Source organism: Condylura cristata, unplaced genomic scaffold, assembly GCF_000260355.1.
Source record: "Condylura cristata isolate star-nosed mole 26May11 unplaced genomic scaffold, ConCri1.0 scaffold00009, whole genome shotgun sequence".
Taxonomy (NCBI): domain Eukaryota; kingdom Metazoa; phylum Chordata; class Mammalia; order Eulipotyphla; family Talpidae; genus Condylura; species Condylura cristata.
This window is the reverse complement of record NW_004567110.1, coordinates 26,556,349-26,573,555: the sequence shown is the minus strand read 5'-3', so window position 1 is coordinate 26,573,555 and position 17,207 is coordinate 26,556,349. Positions and strand designations below refer to the sequence as shown.

The following is a 17,207-nucleotide window of genomic DNA, read 5'->3' as shown; positions in this document are numbered from 1 at the left end:
AGTCTTCAGTCAGTCTCCTGTGCTCTTCCCTCTCTTGTTTTGACTCCTCTCCCTCCCCCTATCCTGCTGCACACCTCAGATCACAGTACAGGTGATCGGAGTACAAGTTCTTAAAAAAAAGAACTTAATTTCCCTGTGAATGTAGCTTGTGAGGTATTATATGAACTTTGGGTAATAGCTCAATATCTTTATACTCATGGTTTTAAAGAGCTGAAGCTACTACAGTACATCTTCCTCTCTGTTTTAAGACAGATTCACAACAGAGTCAAAAGTATATGGGTACAATTCAGTAACTTGACTTACAAACAATATTACAGATGAGGTATAATAAAAAACACCTATTATTATGTGTCTATTTTGAATCCTGTGGGACAGAGCAGTGGAAAGATCTAGGTACCAACTACATGAAGCAAATCCTCCAGAAAATGTTGCATCTTCAAATACCAATGTTCAATACATAGTAATGGTAGTATTACACCATTCTAGTTAAACTTAAGTTTAACTAAAATTAATTAAAATTAAGTTTATTACACTCACAATAATTTCGACTTATTAGTATAAATGAAGACTTAGCTTTTAGGTTCTTTTTGAATTTAACAGATGTTCCTAGACTGGTATGAGATCCCTACTCACCACAGAGAACACTGTTTCAATGTTACATGGTACATGTTTGAGAAAAGGAGACTTGTAACTGCATTTAAGACTTGAACAAAGAGGTAAACAATCTCTCCTCTATGAATTATTTGCAGGTATGTGCTGTACAGTCTCTTTTTCCTTTCCTAAATATCAAAATAAGCCATTTTGCTTTCTGCAAAATCTTTCTTTGATAACTACATCAGAAATTATAATCAGATATTCTGAGACTTTAGTAAGCAGTATCAATTTAGTTTTTTGTTTTTTTTTTTTAAGATTTATTTATTTGTGCATACAGAACTGGGGTACAGGCCAGAGGCTCAGGGGCAGTGAGAGGCTTCACCAGAGACAGAGTGGGAAACAGAACAGGCAGATCAACGAAGTACACTGCTGAGGGGAGCAGCGGGCGGGCCAGGAGAGGTCTGCCATGCCATGTGGTCACCTCCGGGGCAGGCGGGAATCAAACTCATGCGGAAGCAGCTTTAGATTCTCAGTGCAGTGCTTTAACCCGCTGTGCCACCAGGGAGGGCCTCAATTTAGTTTTTAAAACATTCTGAAATACTGGGCTCACAGTATCTGTGTTTGTTCTTAGTCCCAAAGCTAGTTTAAAAAAAAAAAAAAGTATTATACATTGTGATTCATCTGATTGTAAAAAAAAAAAAAAGGTCTGTTACAAAGGAAATGATTAGTTTTGTTTTGCTGGAAATAATTCAGAAGCTGACTACTTATTCTTTGCTTGAGGGGGTGTGTTATTGAGCTATTAATTTTTTATAGACCTGATTTTACAAGGATATTCCCAACACAAAAATGTCAGGTGTATATCCTTCAATACTCTATATATTTAAAGTTGGTTTGTAATGCAAATACAGTGTAGTTTTCTGATACAAATATGTTAAAGCAAGTCTTTTTTATGCATATAAAATTGTTCCAAACACTTACAATATTTATTTTGTTATAAAAAAAGTTAATTGATTTATATTTAAGATAACAAAACTGATCTTTACCTTTCAAAACAAATAAAAGCAAAGCACAAATCTTCAACCCTTGACTAAAGATTTTTGAATGAAACAAAGAATTATGCATTTTACCTTGCGTCCCACATACACAGGAATGCCAATAATCATTGCAGGGATAGCGATGCCAGCTATTAAAGCAATTCCTACAGGAGCACCAACAAGAGTTCCCAGCTGCCACAATATTTTCTTCTTTCGGCTCCAGGGTTTCTTCCCCCAAAAAGTACATCCTGATGGACTTTGGAAAAAATCATAATGTAAAGTAATTGCTACAAAAACCCCAAACAACAAATTACTATAAAACAATAAAACTTCTCACTCTTGAATGTGGTTTTTTCCCCTTTGGGTTCTGATTTCACTGGAAACCAAAAGATCAACATAAGAACCACCACAAATTACTTTTAAATAATAATTTAAATCTAATTTTTAATAACTGTGATTCAAGTTAAATGTTTATCTCTAGTTTTTGATTAGCCCTTAGACTGCTGAATTAATTTGTGAATAGTTTATGAATCCAAAACATGCTTACTTTTATCTATTTTAGCCATGTAATTATTGATTGTGTTATAAACTAACAGTGTGGCTGAAAGTAAGTGGAAATATTTATGACCCAATGTAAGTATATAGGGTATTAGATAATAGTGTCTAGTTTAACAAAAAGCAAATCTTCACTTTCTGTTTTGAATAGCTATTAATCCCAAATGATTAGCACAATAATTTGGTTGCTTTTAAATTTATGTAACTAAAATAGAAGAAATATAAATGGCTTCTTCTATAAGCTTACCTTAGATAATGTAAATCTGATATTTCCTTCATACATAACCAACAAAACTCACAACCACAGACTGCACAGGTCATGTGATTACAGCTCCCATCATTCATCTTTATTATATAAGCAGCACATCGTGGACATGGTTTTATATCATCAGCTATTAGGAAAATAGAGACATGTTTAATAAAACTAGCCTAAAAATAATAATTTTAATTTATTATTAATTGTAGCATTGCAAAAAAGCCATACAGTCTGATAGCTATAGCCTTCATATTCAGTATATATGAAAGCATTTTCTCTTCCCTTCTGAGAAAGGGGACATATTTACATTAAAACTTCAAATTATAAACAATTCTTTAAAATAGTAGCAAAACAATGAAAACAAAGAATCACAAAATAATAGAAGGGAATCAAGGACAAGATAAGTTGTGAATTATGTAAAATTTTTCTCTTATCACAAAGTGGCACGTTATATTCTAGAATTTTTTAAGCAGCTACTTAAAATGTAGATACTCTGTATTCCTTTAGTGAATAAACACTAATACGAAGTGACAATTTGATATTGATCTGAAGTATCATATACAAAGTGCTTCTTTCTGACTAACATTGACTAAAAATAACAATTACAGACATTTTTAGAAAAGCAGCCTTTCCGTTGTATTTAAGCTCATAAAATAGACAGATGGCCCTTGTAATGAATCAGCACCCAGTATAAAAGGGAAGGAGTAAGAGACTAAGGAAGGGTTATATGATTATAATAAATGATGGAAAATGATGGAAAAAGTTACTATGTTTGGTTATACTAATGACTTTTTAGTTATCCTTGTTCTGTTTATTTATTCAAATGTTCCTTATATAGTAATATGGTTACAACATACAAAGGTATCAAGTTAAATTAAGTGGTTCAGAACTTTACTAATCACTTGCAGATTTTTATCTCAAATTATACAACTATTTTGAACTTTGACATTAATTTAAATACCAACTAGTGATAATTTTAATGTTATTACTTGCCACCTATATACATAGCAATTAGGGAGATATAGTACAAGTTACTGAATTCAAGTATTTGTACCACTTCTTATATCATAAACATTAAGCAATATTCTATTTTCCTTTCTAAAAGTTTTATGGTCAAATTTTACCTGAGCTTGAGCAATGAATTCTGGATTCCTTAGCACTTCTTCTAAGCACTAATTTAACAAATGGTCAATGCTCACTTTTAGTGTCTTAATGCATCAAACAATTTTGAGCAAAATGATAAATCTATTCAGGCAGACCAAAACAAAAGATAATTACTATAATTTACCATAAAAATTAAAAATATTAGTAAGTGGTGATTTTTTTTTTTTTTATTTTGTGCATACAGAACTGGGGTACAGGCCAGAGGCTCAGGGGCGGTGAGAGGCTTCACCAGAGACAGAGCAGGGAGCAGAACAGGCAGATCGAGGAAGTACACTGCTGAGGGGAGCAGTGGGCGGCTCAGGAGAGGTCTGCCACGCCATGTGGTCACCTCCGGGACAGGCGGGAATTGAACTAATGAGGAAGCGGCTTTAGATTCTCAGTGCTGTGCTTTAACCGGCTGCGCCACCAGGGAGGGCCATTAAGTGGTGATTTTAAAATGATCCAAAAAACATAAAGTCTACATTGGAGACTTTTTTATCACTGGGTTGTAAGTGAGGAAAAGCTAGCTTTTTATAGTTAATATCACATTTAATCCACCAAATTAATGAATGCTAATACTATCTGCAAAAGTGGCATGTGAATTGATAAGTCTCCTCATTGCAGAATATAGGCAAGAAATATCCCATTTTGTTGATCAAGTAAACAGACTCAGGCTTTGACTCTGGTGCATGCAATTTTCAGATCAAACTGAAGGTAACATTCCCATACATTCTTAGCCTTTCCATATGCTGTTAGATGTTAAACAATTAACATTAATGGCAATGTATTTCTGATATGTCTTTATATATAGCTGTAACTGTTTATTTTTACTCTCTGTATATTTATCTATATATTTAACTGTTTATTTTTACTCTATATTATCTTGAAAAAGCTGTTTTCTGCTTTGTCCCTTTCCTTAAACCACTAAATTAGACAAAAAAAGTGTGCTTTTATAATGATGACATCTCAAAATACACCAAAATTTGGAAACACTGTTTTCCAAATCTGTTTTACTCCCCTCCCACACATAGACTACCTGTGAGGTCTTAACAACAAAATGTTAACAGTGACTGTTTATTAGGATATAATAGTTTGAGGTAAGGATGGGGAGCCAATTAAGTATATTTTTCATTAAGGGGGAAATACAGTAACAGAAATGAAAAATATGTCAATCATTTAAAATACAATTTCAAGTTCATAAACTCCAGCTTGAGTTTTATGTAGATACAATTGTAAAGACAAAAAGGTAGTACAAGTTATTTAGTGTACCATATAAGTACGCATACTCCTTTATCTCCAGGCAACTGATTAGGCAAAGCCAACTAATTATTATTATACCAAGCAATGTAATGAAAAATGTGACCAGTTTTTTTCAATGTGTTAAAGTAGTAAGAGGTAAAGAATGTCAAGATATTTGGAATAACAGACATAAATAAAAGCATTTTAGATAGCTACCCTTCCTTTTCTTTTCACAAGTCAATGAGAAGACAAACTTAAGTTTTTAAATTTCTTAGACTGTATTGAAGGAAATTATCACTGAGAGTTTTGATTTTTTGAAGCATTGTCGGTAAAAATGTATGTGCTTGAAATTTTAAGAACTGTTAAGAATTTTAAATGCACATGGAAAAATTGCAAAAGACGTTTAACTTTTAAAATAATCATCACAGGAGGTTAGATTTATTACAACAATGCTAATATTGGGCTTGAATTGAGAATTTGTTCATCATAATTATTCTGAAAGTTATGTATGTATATATTAAATTCATTCTCATGACCAGTCACATCTTACTTTAGATTCATCCCAAACCAGTGATTCAACGTGATATACTCTAATTGTTAGACTCAACTACAAAGGAACTTTCAGACATTTCCAGAAATCAAATTGACATTAAAGGGGTAATTTAAGTGAAAGTATCAGGACCAAAGAGCTGTGACCAATAAGGCCATCCAGGTTAGCACTACTGAAATAAATATACATCTCCCATGGTGATTACATTCACTTGGGTGTTTCATATAGCCATAGCACTTATGAGCCAGCAAATGTTTAAACCATATGGACATAAGTATTATTAGTAACTTCATTTTTAGATAAGTAACTTGAACAGGGCCACATGAGATTAATTTGGATTTAAATCCAAACAGACTAGTTCCAAAGTCCATTCTCTTGTGCTATATGCCTATTCTGTAACCAGTAAGTATATATCCCCCCCTTACAGAAGAGGAATATTATTTCCAAGTTGACTACTCAATGACCATAGGGGATATTCAAGTCTTTTTGGAATTGATTCTGGATCCACACCTACAAGTTATTATTAATACCGCTAAGTTCACCCCAAATCTTCAGTAAAGGAAAAAGAAACACTAACAAAGTTTCAAAATCTGTATGTATGTAAATGCTAAATTTAAAGTGTATTTAATTACAAATGTCTAATTTTAAATTCAACTTTAAATGTTGAATAAGAACTTTTTCTAGTAGCATAAAACATAGGACTATCTCAATACCATGCTTCTAAGGAAATACTTTCTTAAGTTTTGTTTTTCCAAGTTTTTCCCTTTCCCCATCAGCAAGGAAACTTTTTCTTAAAATGATTAAGTGTAATATACAATGAAAACTCTGAGTGCATAATATTTACTGAATTTTTATTCAAAGACTGTGAAGAGGTTCAGGAATGCTTTTTATTTTTAAAATGTATGAGATGCATACAGTGCTTATGTACCAATCCTCAGGTAATGTTTAAATTCCTAATCAAAGATACTTCAAAGATCTTAATGTCTTCCTAACTAATGTTGTGATTTTGAATCCTTGACTCTGAAATTGGTAAGAAATATTAAATGAAAATTATTTCATAATATATGTATGTGAAAAATATTTCAAGACTAAGTACCATTTTAAATCTTAATTAATTCTGTGATATTTAGAAGTATAATCTCAACACACTATATTAAAAATTAGTACTTTCTTAAAGATACTGCCAGGCTTTTTATTAAAACCTTTATAAGAAATTTCTGGATCATATTTGGCTATAAATTCTATTGATCACCATGATACTTCCCTTTTTTTTCCTTTGACAATAAAATCTTTTCAGTCTCAATACTGGTATCCTCCAAAGGAAAGAAAGAGTGCTTTTGGGACAGAAACGCTAACATAAAATACTCCTGAAAATTAAAGAAAATACAGGTGATAACATCAACTAAATACTGCATATTTTTTAAATTAATGTGTGTGTCAAATATTTTACTAGAAAAAGTCAAATGTAAATACCTGCTGCTCCAGACTCTTGGCTGTAACTAATAGAAGAAGAACGTATAGTTCTCAGACGCAAACTCTGGGCTCTTTCCTGTCGAGCAGCATCACAGGTCTGGTTGGGGTGCCAAATCTGTTTACAGTGGTAGCAAAATTCTGTTCCACAGCCTTCTCGTCCACAAGTTAATTTTGGACAGCTAGCACATCCAAATGCTATCACAGCATATCTTGAGAAAACAAGAAAAACAATTTAAAATGTCAATTAAACAGCCAATATTAAATTTTAAAATTTCCAATTAAAATACTACTCTAAAAAAAAGTTTTATATTTATTCATTAACAACCATAAACCTCAACACTATTTCATCAATGTAAAAATAAGGAGAAAAAAGGAAAGTTCACAAAAGAAGACCTATAATGTTAAGAAATTTAAAAAATTAATTAAAATACTAAACTATACAGAGAGAGAAGAAGGAGCTATACAGGAAATGGTAGACATTTCCTGTAATTAGGTTTACAACCTTCTTTAAATACACATTTTGGATTTTCATAATTATTTGTCATTTTTAAAATCAGAAAGACAAAAAAACCTACCTAAATATATGAAGACTATGGATCAGCCGCATCTGTCAGTTAATGGCAGACTGTGCCTAGTAATAAATTTTACAATTATCTCTTTATTTCTTATTTATACACAAGTTCTTATATTTTTGTTTCTAAGATACATGTAAATTGTCTCTGGTGCCAATCTCCTACCAAAAAGTACAAAAACATGAATCTCTCAGTCAGAAGTCTGGTTTCCTTTTTTTGGCTTCAGGTCAAAGATGTAAAACAGAAGATTTCATGACTAGCCTTACTACCTATTCTGAGTTAATAAATTTGGTATTTAATATAAGGCCCTCTCTGGTGGTGCAGCGGGTTAAAGCACTGCACTAAGAAGCCTAAGCCACTTCCCCATGAGTTCGATCCCCGGAGATGACCACATGGCATGCAGACTCGCCCACTGCTCCCCTCAGCAGTGTACTTCATAGATCTGCCTGTTCTGCTCCCCACTCTGTCCCTGGTGAATCCTCTCACCCTCTGCATCTCTGGCCTGTACCCCAGTTCTGTATGAATAAATAAATAAATCTTAAAAAAAAATTTCTAACATAAATTCTAGGTTCTCTTGGCATTAATCCTCAGGAAATATAAACATGTTCACACAAACACCTGCAAACAAATGTTTACTGCATCTACTATTTCCAGATGTCTTTCTTTAGAGTATGAATGGTTTGTTTTTACTATGGTGCATACATACCAAGGAATGCTATTCAACAACAAAAAAAGGACTAGCCACTCGTATATCTGACAACTTGGATGAGATCTGGGGGTTATGTTGAGTGAAAAAAGTCCATATTAAAAAAGTTACAACAAACAGGGGGGGGGAGAGAAATGCATGGGATTATGGTGATGGCACACGGGTGATTTGGTGATGGGAAACCCATGGGGATTACAATCGAGATGGAAAAAAAAATGTACAAAGTGATGTAAAAATAAACTTATGTTAAAAAAAAAGTTACAACAGTATGATTCCATTTATGACAAAATTTTAAAAATGTAAAAAATTCGTGGTTGCCAGGTGTTAGGAATGAGGTAGGGAGGAGGACAAGGAGAGGGCAAGTCAGGTGGGTGTATTTAAAAAAGAGCAACATGAGGGATCCGTGCTGTGATCCAACTGTTCAGTGCCATTAATGCGATTGTGGATAGACAAACCTGTAAGTAATATGATGATATCTAACTAACTACATAGACATACAAATTAATACCAGTAAAACTGGAAAAATCTGAATAATATTGGCATATTGTATCAGTGCTAACATACTAGCTGTAATAATTGTTTCACAGCTTTGTAAAATGATAATACTTGTGCAAACCATGTGAGGGGCTCATTTCTCTTTGTTACATCTTATAACTACATGTAACTCTATAACTATTTCAATAAAACTTGGAATTAAACAGTCCTGTTCTCTTTGAAATGACACAAACTTATCTATGTATATGAGGATTTTGTAAATATCAAACATTTCCTTTGGACATTTAGGGGAGTTTTCAAATTTTATCTTTACTGGCAATAAAATTTAAGTAACTATAACTGAGTTTCCAGAAATACATAAACTTATGCAAAGTTTTAAGAGTCAAAAAGTTCTTCAATTTTTGGCCCTGGTGCTTGCTCCCCCAGTATCTTACCTTTTAACCTTTACATCTTGAATTCCATTTTATTTCTGAAAGACTAACTCTCCAATTACCATGTCTATTCATGTCAAATATGACTGAATTAAAAGGCAGTTTAAATCAACATGGGATAATCTGACAGTTTCATTTGTCTGAGCTTGAACATTTCCACAAGTCAATAAAAAGAAAAACTCTCTGAAGATACTCTGTTTCATACTGTTATAATCCAATGCACTAGTTAGGGGGAAAAAAATACTAATTTCTGTGAAGGGAAAGGTAGGATAAATCTCTATACCACCGTTTCTTAAAGGAAGAGAGAAAAGGAGCAGAATTGGGAAATCTGTGTATGCGCAGGGGACAAAGGCAACATATGCTTTTTCTTTTTATAATCAGCCAACTTTATGAGTTTAAGCTACCAGGGCCAAATTTCACTTTTACCACTTATTTAGCTTTATGTATATAGCTTTATGTAAGTTATGTAATCTCCCTACAATTAAATTTTCTCAGACATAAAATAGGAATTCAGTGAACCTTGATTTAGTCTCAATATTCAGCCAAAATCAGTTTTAGTTCTGGCTTTGACATTTAGGACAAACAAGGCAATGCTTCAGTTACTTCTAATTCCTCTGCCCTTGTGCTTGATTAGTGACCATATGATAGGCAAGTTACAGTCATAGGTCACTGTCGTTGATATTAATAGCTGAATATTCATTTAAAAATAAATATTGCAAGGCACTATGAACATAACAGAACTATTGCTTTATATGGTGAAATTTTACTGGACAAGTGACAATAAGTATACATTGTGTTTAATAAAATGCAATAATTATGATTGTGAAAGTCAAATTCAGACACAAATTTAAGAGCTTTCAAGTATCTAAGTAGCTAAACAGATATATAATTAATATGAATGTTCAAAGTGCTTTTAACTAGATAAATTTAGAAAACAATTTTTTCTGAGCAAATGTTTTTTAAAAATTATATGAAATAGGTTAATAAAAATGAAGTTGTATCATAATTCTAACCTTTGTAGTAGGCTGTTCAGTATAATGATTTCTCACTAAACAAAATCTTTTTAAATTAATGATTTAAGCTATGATTCTTTTAAGATAAAAATTCTACCAATGAATTTTTTACATATTGACAAAAAGAACTAAAGCAAAAAACTAACTTTGCCTTTCAAAATTTCATGCAAAGATAAATTCCAAAATCTGGCACAACAGCCATAAAACTGTGAAGGGGTGTGGCAAGAAAACAGAATTCAAAACATTTTTTCCCTCAATAATTAAACTTCAAAATCATTTCAAAATTGCTTTCAGATTAAAATTCCTTAGAGTTTTAAGTCTAGGTGAATCCTGAAATACACTGCTGAGGGGAGCAGCAGGCAAGATAGGAGAGGTCTCTGTGCCATGTGGGTCAGCTCCCTGGCCTGGGATAGAACTCATGCTGCAGTGGTTTTGGAAAGTCAAAGCTCTGTGCTTTAAACCCTTGCACTACCAGGGAGCCAGGGAGTCCCAAGTAGTTTTTTTTTTTTTTTTAATGCTAAAAATTATTGAGAATTATATGTTTTGTGTTCACAAACATTCAATCCTAATAATAACTGTGTTGGGCACAAAAATAAATGTGGCATGCATGCATTTGAAACATAATGTTAGGCCTCTTATAAAAATTATTTTCATTATATGGGAACCAAATTTAGTTTGGAAAACAGTACTCAAATTATCCTAGGAACAAGTGATAAAACTACAAAAAGTACAAAATGTTTTACAGAAAAATTTCAAGAGTTTCTCTGTTTTGATGCACTGTTATTTGAGAGAGGAAAAGGCTCAGAAGGGCATAGAGATAACTGAACAATACTGGTTAACTACCTAAACATCTTTGGCTTGTCCAGTACCTAAACTCTTAGCTTAGAAGGTACCAATAGTTCCTTTTGCTTCTATGACCCATTATTTAACTGGTCTTCTGTCTCTACTCCATCACTGAAGGTTTCCAACTACTTGAAATGCTTAACTTAAATGCAGCAGTAGAGGAATACGAAGAAACTAGGGAAAATAAGTAGCTGAAATATTTCCAGAAATACTTTCTCTTCACTGAATTGCCAAGAGGTGATCCATATCAAGAACATGCTCTATGGCAAAGTTAGGGAAATGCTAAGCAAAATAAAAGTGCTTTAATTTTTAACATATCAATGTTCAATATACAGTAATCATTATTTGCCAAATTTATTTGACCATATCTATTTCATGGGAAAGTTTCACAGTACTAGACCTTCACAAATTATATTACTGATTAACATTTAGGATATAGGGATACTAGTTAGGATAGTATATTCTGCTAGAGTAAATTCTTTATAGAGAACCAGTAAGAAAAAACTACAGCTAGTATGAAATGCAATCCTACACAATGAGATTATGATTTCACACCTAGGAGGATTGCTCAAAAGAAAAATAGGAAATGTAGTCCTAAAGAAGATGAGATAATCACAATTATTTTTAAATAAAAAATTTTAATTGATAACTGCTAAAAACGAGAAAGAATAAAAGTTATCCAGGAATCCAAGATAGCTTTTTGTCAGAAACACCAAGGTTTAGCATACTCTTTAAGGGAAAAAAATGTATAACTAGATACCAGAATTGTTTGACCCAGTTAAAAGGCAGTGTCAATTTTTATAATAAAATCAGTAGGGTCATGTTTCCATTTGCAAGCAATTAGTATTCCAGTAGAAGAAAAATGATTTAGTTTATACATTTGAAAAGAGGTGTAGACAAAGGCGACTAATCTTCTGGTTTCTTTTATAATCTGCTTTCTGACAGAGGATGCAGTCTGTGCTGCTTTTACTACATCACAGGACAGGCCTATAGGTGTAGCAAAATGGGCAGACTATCTGGAGAAGTCTAGGTTGGGGTGGAGTGTTAGCAGCTAGAGATTTTGACTGCACAGCTAAGGCTACATTCTTTAGTCAACCTATTGGTATGAGAAAGCATACATGCATCTTATGTAGTAATTTGGTTATGAAAGAACATGTGATCAGAAGAATGTTGTTCTTACTGATCCTTAAAATTAATTCTGTTGGTGTTCCCTGGTGGCGAGTGGGTTAAAGCACAGCACTAAGAAGCTAAATAAAGCCACTTCAGCATGAGTTCGATCCCCACCCCAGAGGTAACCCACATGGCATGGCAGACCTCTCTAGACCCGCCTGCTGTTCCCCTCAGCAGTGTACTTCCTTGATCTGCCTATTCTGCTCCCCACTCTAACTCTGGTGAATCCACTCACCATACCTGCACCTCTAGCCTGTACCCCAGTTCTGTATGCATAAATAAATCTTCAAAAAAAATTAATTCTGTCAAAAATCTTAGTATCAATGAACAATGTTTGGTGCAGCAGCAGAAATTTTGTATTACTTGGTGTTAAAATATATTAATTTCATGGTTAGGAAGACTATAGTAAAAACAGCAAACTAAACTCAGCAAACTAAACTCAGCTCAAGCTATTAATTCTTAGAATACTTTTTACTCTATGAATGCAACTATTAGGTTGGAGAAAAGTCATGATGCATTTTTGCTTGAAAAACAATATATGACTTTTCTGATAACCCAATATATTCAAATTCATACAATTTATCACTAGCTATCTTATAACCTTCCTGAAAGAGTTGACCCATTAAGGTTCCTACACATAAAATCTGCTAATTGTCTAAGTCACAAGTACTTATTTCCTCTGGAGAAGAAAAAAGTTGGATTGGTTAGTTATATAAAACTTCTAAAAGTCAGCCTACAAAAGCATTTCCAGACTGTTAAAAAGATGGTCAAGATATGAGTAAAACCTTTCTCTTAGTAGTATGTGAATGAGTCATATGACTATTGACCAGAAAACTGAAAATACATATACTTTAGTCCCTAAGTCTATGGCCCTATTTAAAATAATAATAATAATAATAACGTGGGCAGCTCCAAAGGGGCAAGAAGCTTCAAGTAGGGGAGGGAGGATCTAGAATATGAAAAATAACAGTGAGCATGGGAACAGAGGAGCCAGAGCATGCAGGAGGCCCCGCCTCTCCAGCTCTACAACAGGCACAGCATACAGGAGCAAGGGAAAACAATGGCCTCTCAGCAAGAACTCGCAGCTGTCCAAAAATCAGGTATTAATCAGTATTCCTCAGGCAAGATTTAATTATAAATGGAGTTTAAATAAATGTCTCTCTGTGGGCCCAAATGTTTTAGTAAGTTTCAAGAGGGAAGAGATTTTAATCTTTTGTTCATTATTAACACTCTAGAATCTGGAACATAGATGTATGAAATATTTAAATGTTGGATTAAAAAAGAAAACTTAGGAATGGCAATTAGAAAACATAAATAAGAGCTATAAAAAAGTTTACTGTGTGCTAGGAATTATATTAGTAATAACTTTAAAGACCCATCTCAATTTTAAGGGACTAATCAAAAAATATGAGTAAAGGTTTTACTCATATCTACTAAGAGCTCACATGACTCAACAAAAACAAAGTAAATAGACCAGTCAAAAAGTGGTCAGAAAAGCTAAAAGAAATACAAATGGCTAACAGGTATATGAAAAATGTTTATCATCACTTATAAATAGGGAAGTGCAAATCAAAAGCACAATGAGATACCACCTCACACCAGTGAGAATGGCACATGTTTAAAAAAAAAAAAAAAACTAGCAACAACACCTGTTGATGAGGATGTGGAGAAAAAGGAACTCTCTTACATTGCTGGTAAGAATGCAAACTTGTCCAATCACTATGGAAGGCTATGTGGAGGTTTCTCAAACTACTAAAAATGGAGCTACCATACCATCCAGGGGGGTCTACCCAAAGAACACAAACACATTATTTTAAAGAGATAACTGCACCCATGTTTATTGCAGCACTCTTTTTAACAGGCAAGATATGGAAATAACCCAAATGCCCCAAAACAGATGAATGGATCAAGATGTGGTATATATATATATACAAGAGAATACTACTCAGCAATCAAAAAAGATAAACTCATTGCTATTCACAGCAACATGTATGGAGCTGGTAGGGATTATGCTCAGTAAAATAAAATAAATCAGAAAGGAAAAGAAAATTATCGGATGGCTTCAGCCCAAAAAAGGGATCAGAAAAAAAAAAAAACAACAAAATAAACAGGCAACTATAAATTAGGGGAAGAAGGGAAGAGCACAAGGAGCCAAGGGACTGTGATGACCATCATGGGTCAATTGGTGAGTGGGAATTTTATGGGGACTATACCTGAGAGAAGCAAGCATACACTGTACAAAAACAAATAACAATGTAAAAAGATATATAAGCAAATTGGTTAAAAAAAAATCTCAATCCTATCACAGTATGATAGGATAAAGATTCAAATCAGGTCTATACAAGCTTACTTTAAGAAAACTTTTAATGAGGGTTTATGTAGTATTCTATGTTTTCAATGTATACATGCATATAAAATGTTTAAAGCATAAATCAAATATAAAATAAAAATACATAAATAAAAGTAATTATCTCTGTGCTATGCTTTCTTTGTCCTTTGTGAGTAAAAATAATAACCATCCAAATTAAAATTAGTTTTTAAAAACATTTTAAAAGGACAAGTTCATCTAGAAAAGGAGAAAGAAAAAAGAGGTATCTACACAGTCACAGGTGGGCAGGAGAGCTGCCTATTTTGCAAAAGGAAAAGGTTTGTGCAAAGAAATGCTGGTATAGTCATAGGCGGACAAGGAGTGCTGTCCCCCAAGTTAATTTACAGTCAAATTAATGAAGGTCAATTCTTTGTTAAACATATAAAACAAGTGAGTGACTGTTTTCATAAAACAATCCATTGAAGTAGATATCTCTGCTATTTGTAATAAGTTATACATGAACTAACATTTGATTTATCCTCTGCAAAAATATACCAATCTATGAAACTTAAGAAAAATTTGTAAATCTTTTTGAGAAATGGTATACATACAAAAGGGTTTATAAAAATAGTTAATCGAATAGCCTTGCAACTATCACACCAGTTAACATTATCAGTAAGGTGATCATATGGTCCACAACTTAAACCAGAATACTTGAGGTAAAAATGTTATTAAAAATTAACACCAGTACAGTAAGTATGAACTGAAACTATAATAACTTGGGCCAATCCAAGAATACGGTAACCTTCTATCAGAGGTTTTAGAGTTTCTTGATTGCTCCTCAAATTTCACAGCCCTCTGCCTCCTTTCAAGAGATGACCAGTCACTAAATTATATTTTACTGTAAGTAGGCACTTTCCCCCCTAATTTGACAGTAAGAAGATTCTTAAACATGTCTCCTAACTACACATCTCCTGGAACACAAGACTTTCTTCACTATGGTATTTAAATAGAAGTGAACCTTCACAGTTACAGAGAATATGTGTGCTCAATTTTAATAAGCAATGTAGAAGTAGATGAGCCAATCATTCACCTATGTTTTCTTTTAGTTTGATTTTCCCCTTTTATTTATATAACTTAATCTCTCTGTAATCTGTTCTGATTTTGTGTTTTGTAATGACAATATAATTTTTTTCCTTCAAATAGCTAATTTTTGAATTCCATATGTTGAATAATCAATCCTTTTTCAGTTGTTTTGTCAGGCTGCCTCTATAATCAAGTTCAGAGACAAAACTATAATCTGTGCCAGTTTCAGCTACTGTGTTCTATTAGGATATTAGGATAGTGCTGATATTATCCATTATGATGATATGACTAATCAACCCACAAGAAAATACATCCAGTTAGTGATGAGAAAGTGTATGTCCTAGATTTACTGCTTCAGCCTCTCCCTGAAACAATTTCTGGTACTTTAATCTTTTTCCTTTGTCCCATCATTTACAAACTTTTTTCCTCTTAAAGCTATTAAACTTTAGTGCAACTCATTAACTACCTCTTATCCTGGGTTTCATGAAAAATAGAACACACTATAGATAAAATACTATATGTAAGCCATGTTACTCGTTATTTGAACTCTTACTATAGGAATGTCTGCCACAGTGACTTTGAGAAGACTTTTTGTTAACTTAAAATTTGCTCTCCAACTTGAAATTTAGTCTAGTAAATATACATACTTGCACCAGTGAAAATATATCTTATGTGCCCATAGAACAAGAGATACACAATCATTTCTAAGTTGGCCTCTAGAGAGGATACTGTCTCCTGCTCAAGCTATTTAAAGGTATTGTTCACTACTCCTATTTTTTCCCCATATTTTCTGGAGAGTTTAGCATTCTCATGATGCCCAGAGTTTGCTTCTGTCATAAGCCTGAACAGTTAATCTCAGTCAACTGTGGCCCAGTTTGTACAGTGCCTTTAATACATAGTATTGTTATTTACATTACAGTACAAGTTCTCTGCAGTACAGGAGAGCTCAATTTTATACTAACTAGCATAACCAGTATAAAATTGAATCTTTCACGCAATTAAAGAATTCTTAAAATGTTACATAATTAGGTAATATGCTCAATTTTTATATCCCTGGTGGATGGTTATACACTAGTGATACCTGGGAAAGTCTATTTGCACAGGTTGGAAACATATTTCTCATTTAAAATTATGGCAGAGGGTAGAGTAATGAGAAACTTTGCTACTTAACAAGTTTTTAATAATGGATTTGATTCAGGCGATCCATCATGACACTGTCATTTGATAAACTGAACTCACTTTCCAGTCTTATCTCTGAGATTATACCCAAGTAATCTCAGAAGTTCTGGGTTTTCCTAAATTCTTAATTATATATAATTTCTGGTTTACTAATGGTATGTTAAATTACATCCACTGGTTATGGCTTTTATTATTCTTAAAGAGCAAGTCTGTTTCTTCCTAATTCTGACAACCATACCTAGTAAATACACTGTAAATAAGGGTTTTTATTCATATAATAATCAAACATATAAGCAAAATTATTTTAGATGTTAGGAAAATATATTTATAACTTAAAAGCTTGAGGCAAAGAAGTATAATGAAATCTCTACTACTAGCAAATGCTTACGTAACACGAACACATCACACGATGGTAAACATTAAGGTGGCTTTCAAAAGGGTCAGTGAAGTTTATGATAGCAAACAGTCCTCCGTAAAAACAGATAAACAAAACTTCTGAACATTTCCTTTGTTAAACCAAAATAAAAATTCTCCAAATTGATAGGAAAATCAATTTTGCC

At 33.0% G+C, this 17,207-nt stretch overlaps 1 protein-coding gene across 1 annotated transcript in view; it reads right to left on the bottom strand.

Moving 5' to 3' along the window:
- RNF19A (ring finger protein 19A, RBR E3 ubiquitin protein ligase) overlaps nt 1-17,207 on the bottom strand; it is a 40,627-nt gene that overhangs the window by 8,375 nt on the left and 15,045 nt on the right. The window contains 3 exon segments of the mRNA XM_004679693.2: nt 1,722-1,884; nt 2,431-2,575; nt 6,845-7,053. Coding sequence (XP_004679750.1) covers nt 1,722-1,884; nt 2,431-2,575; nt 6,845-7,053 — 517 coding nt within the window.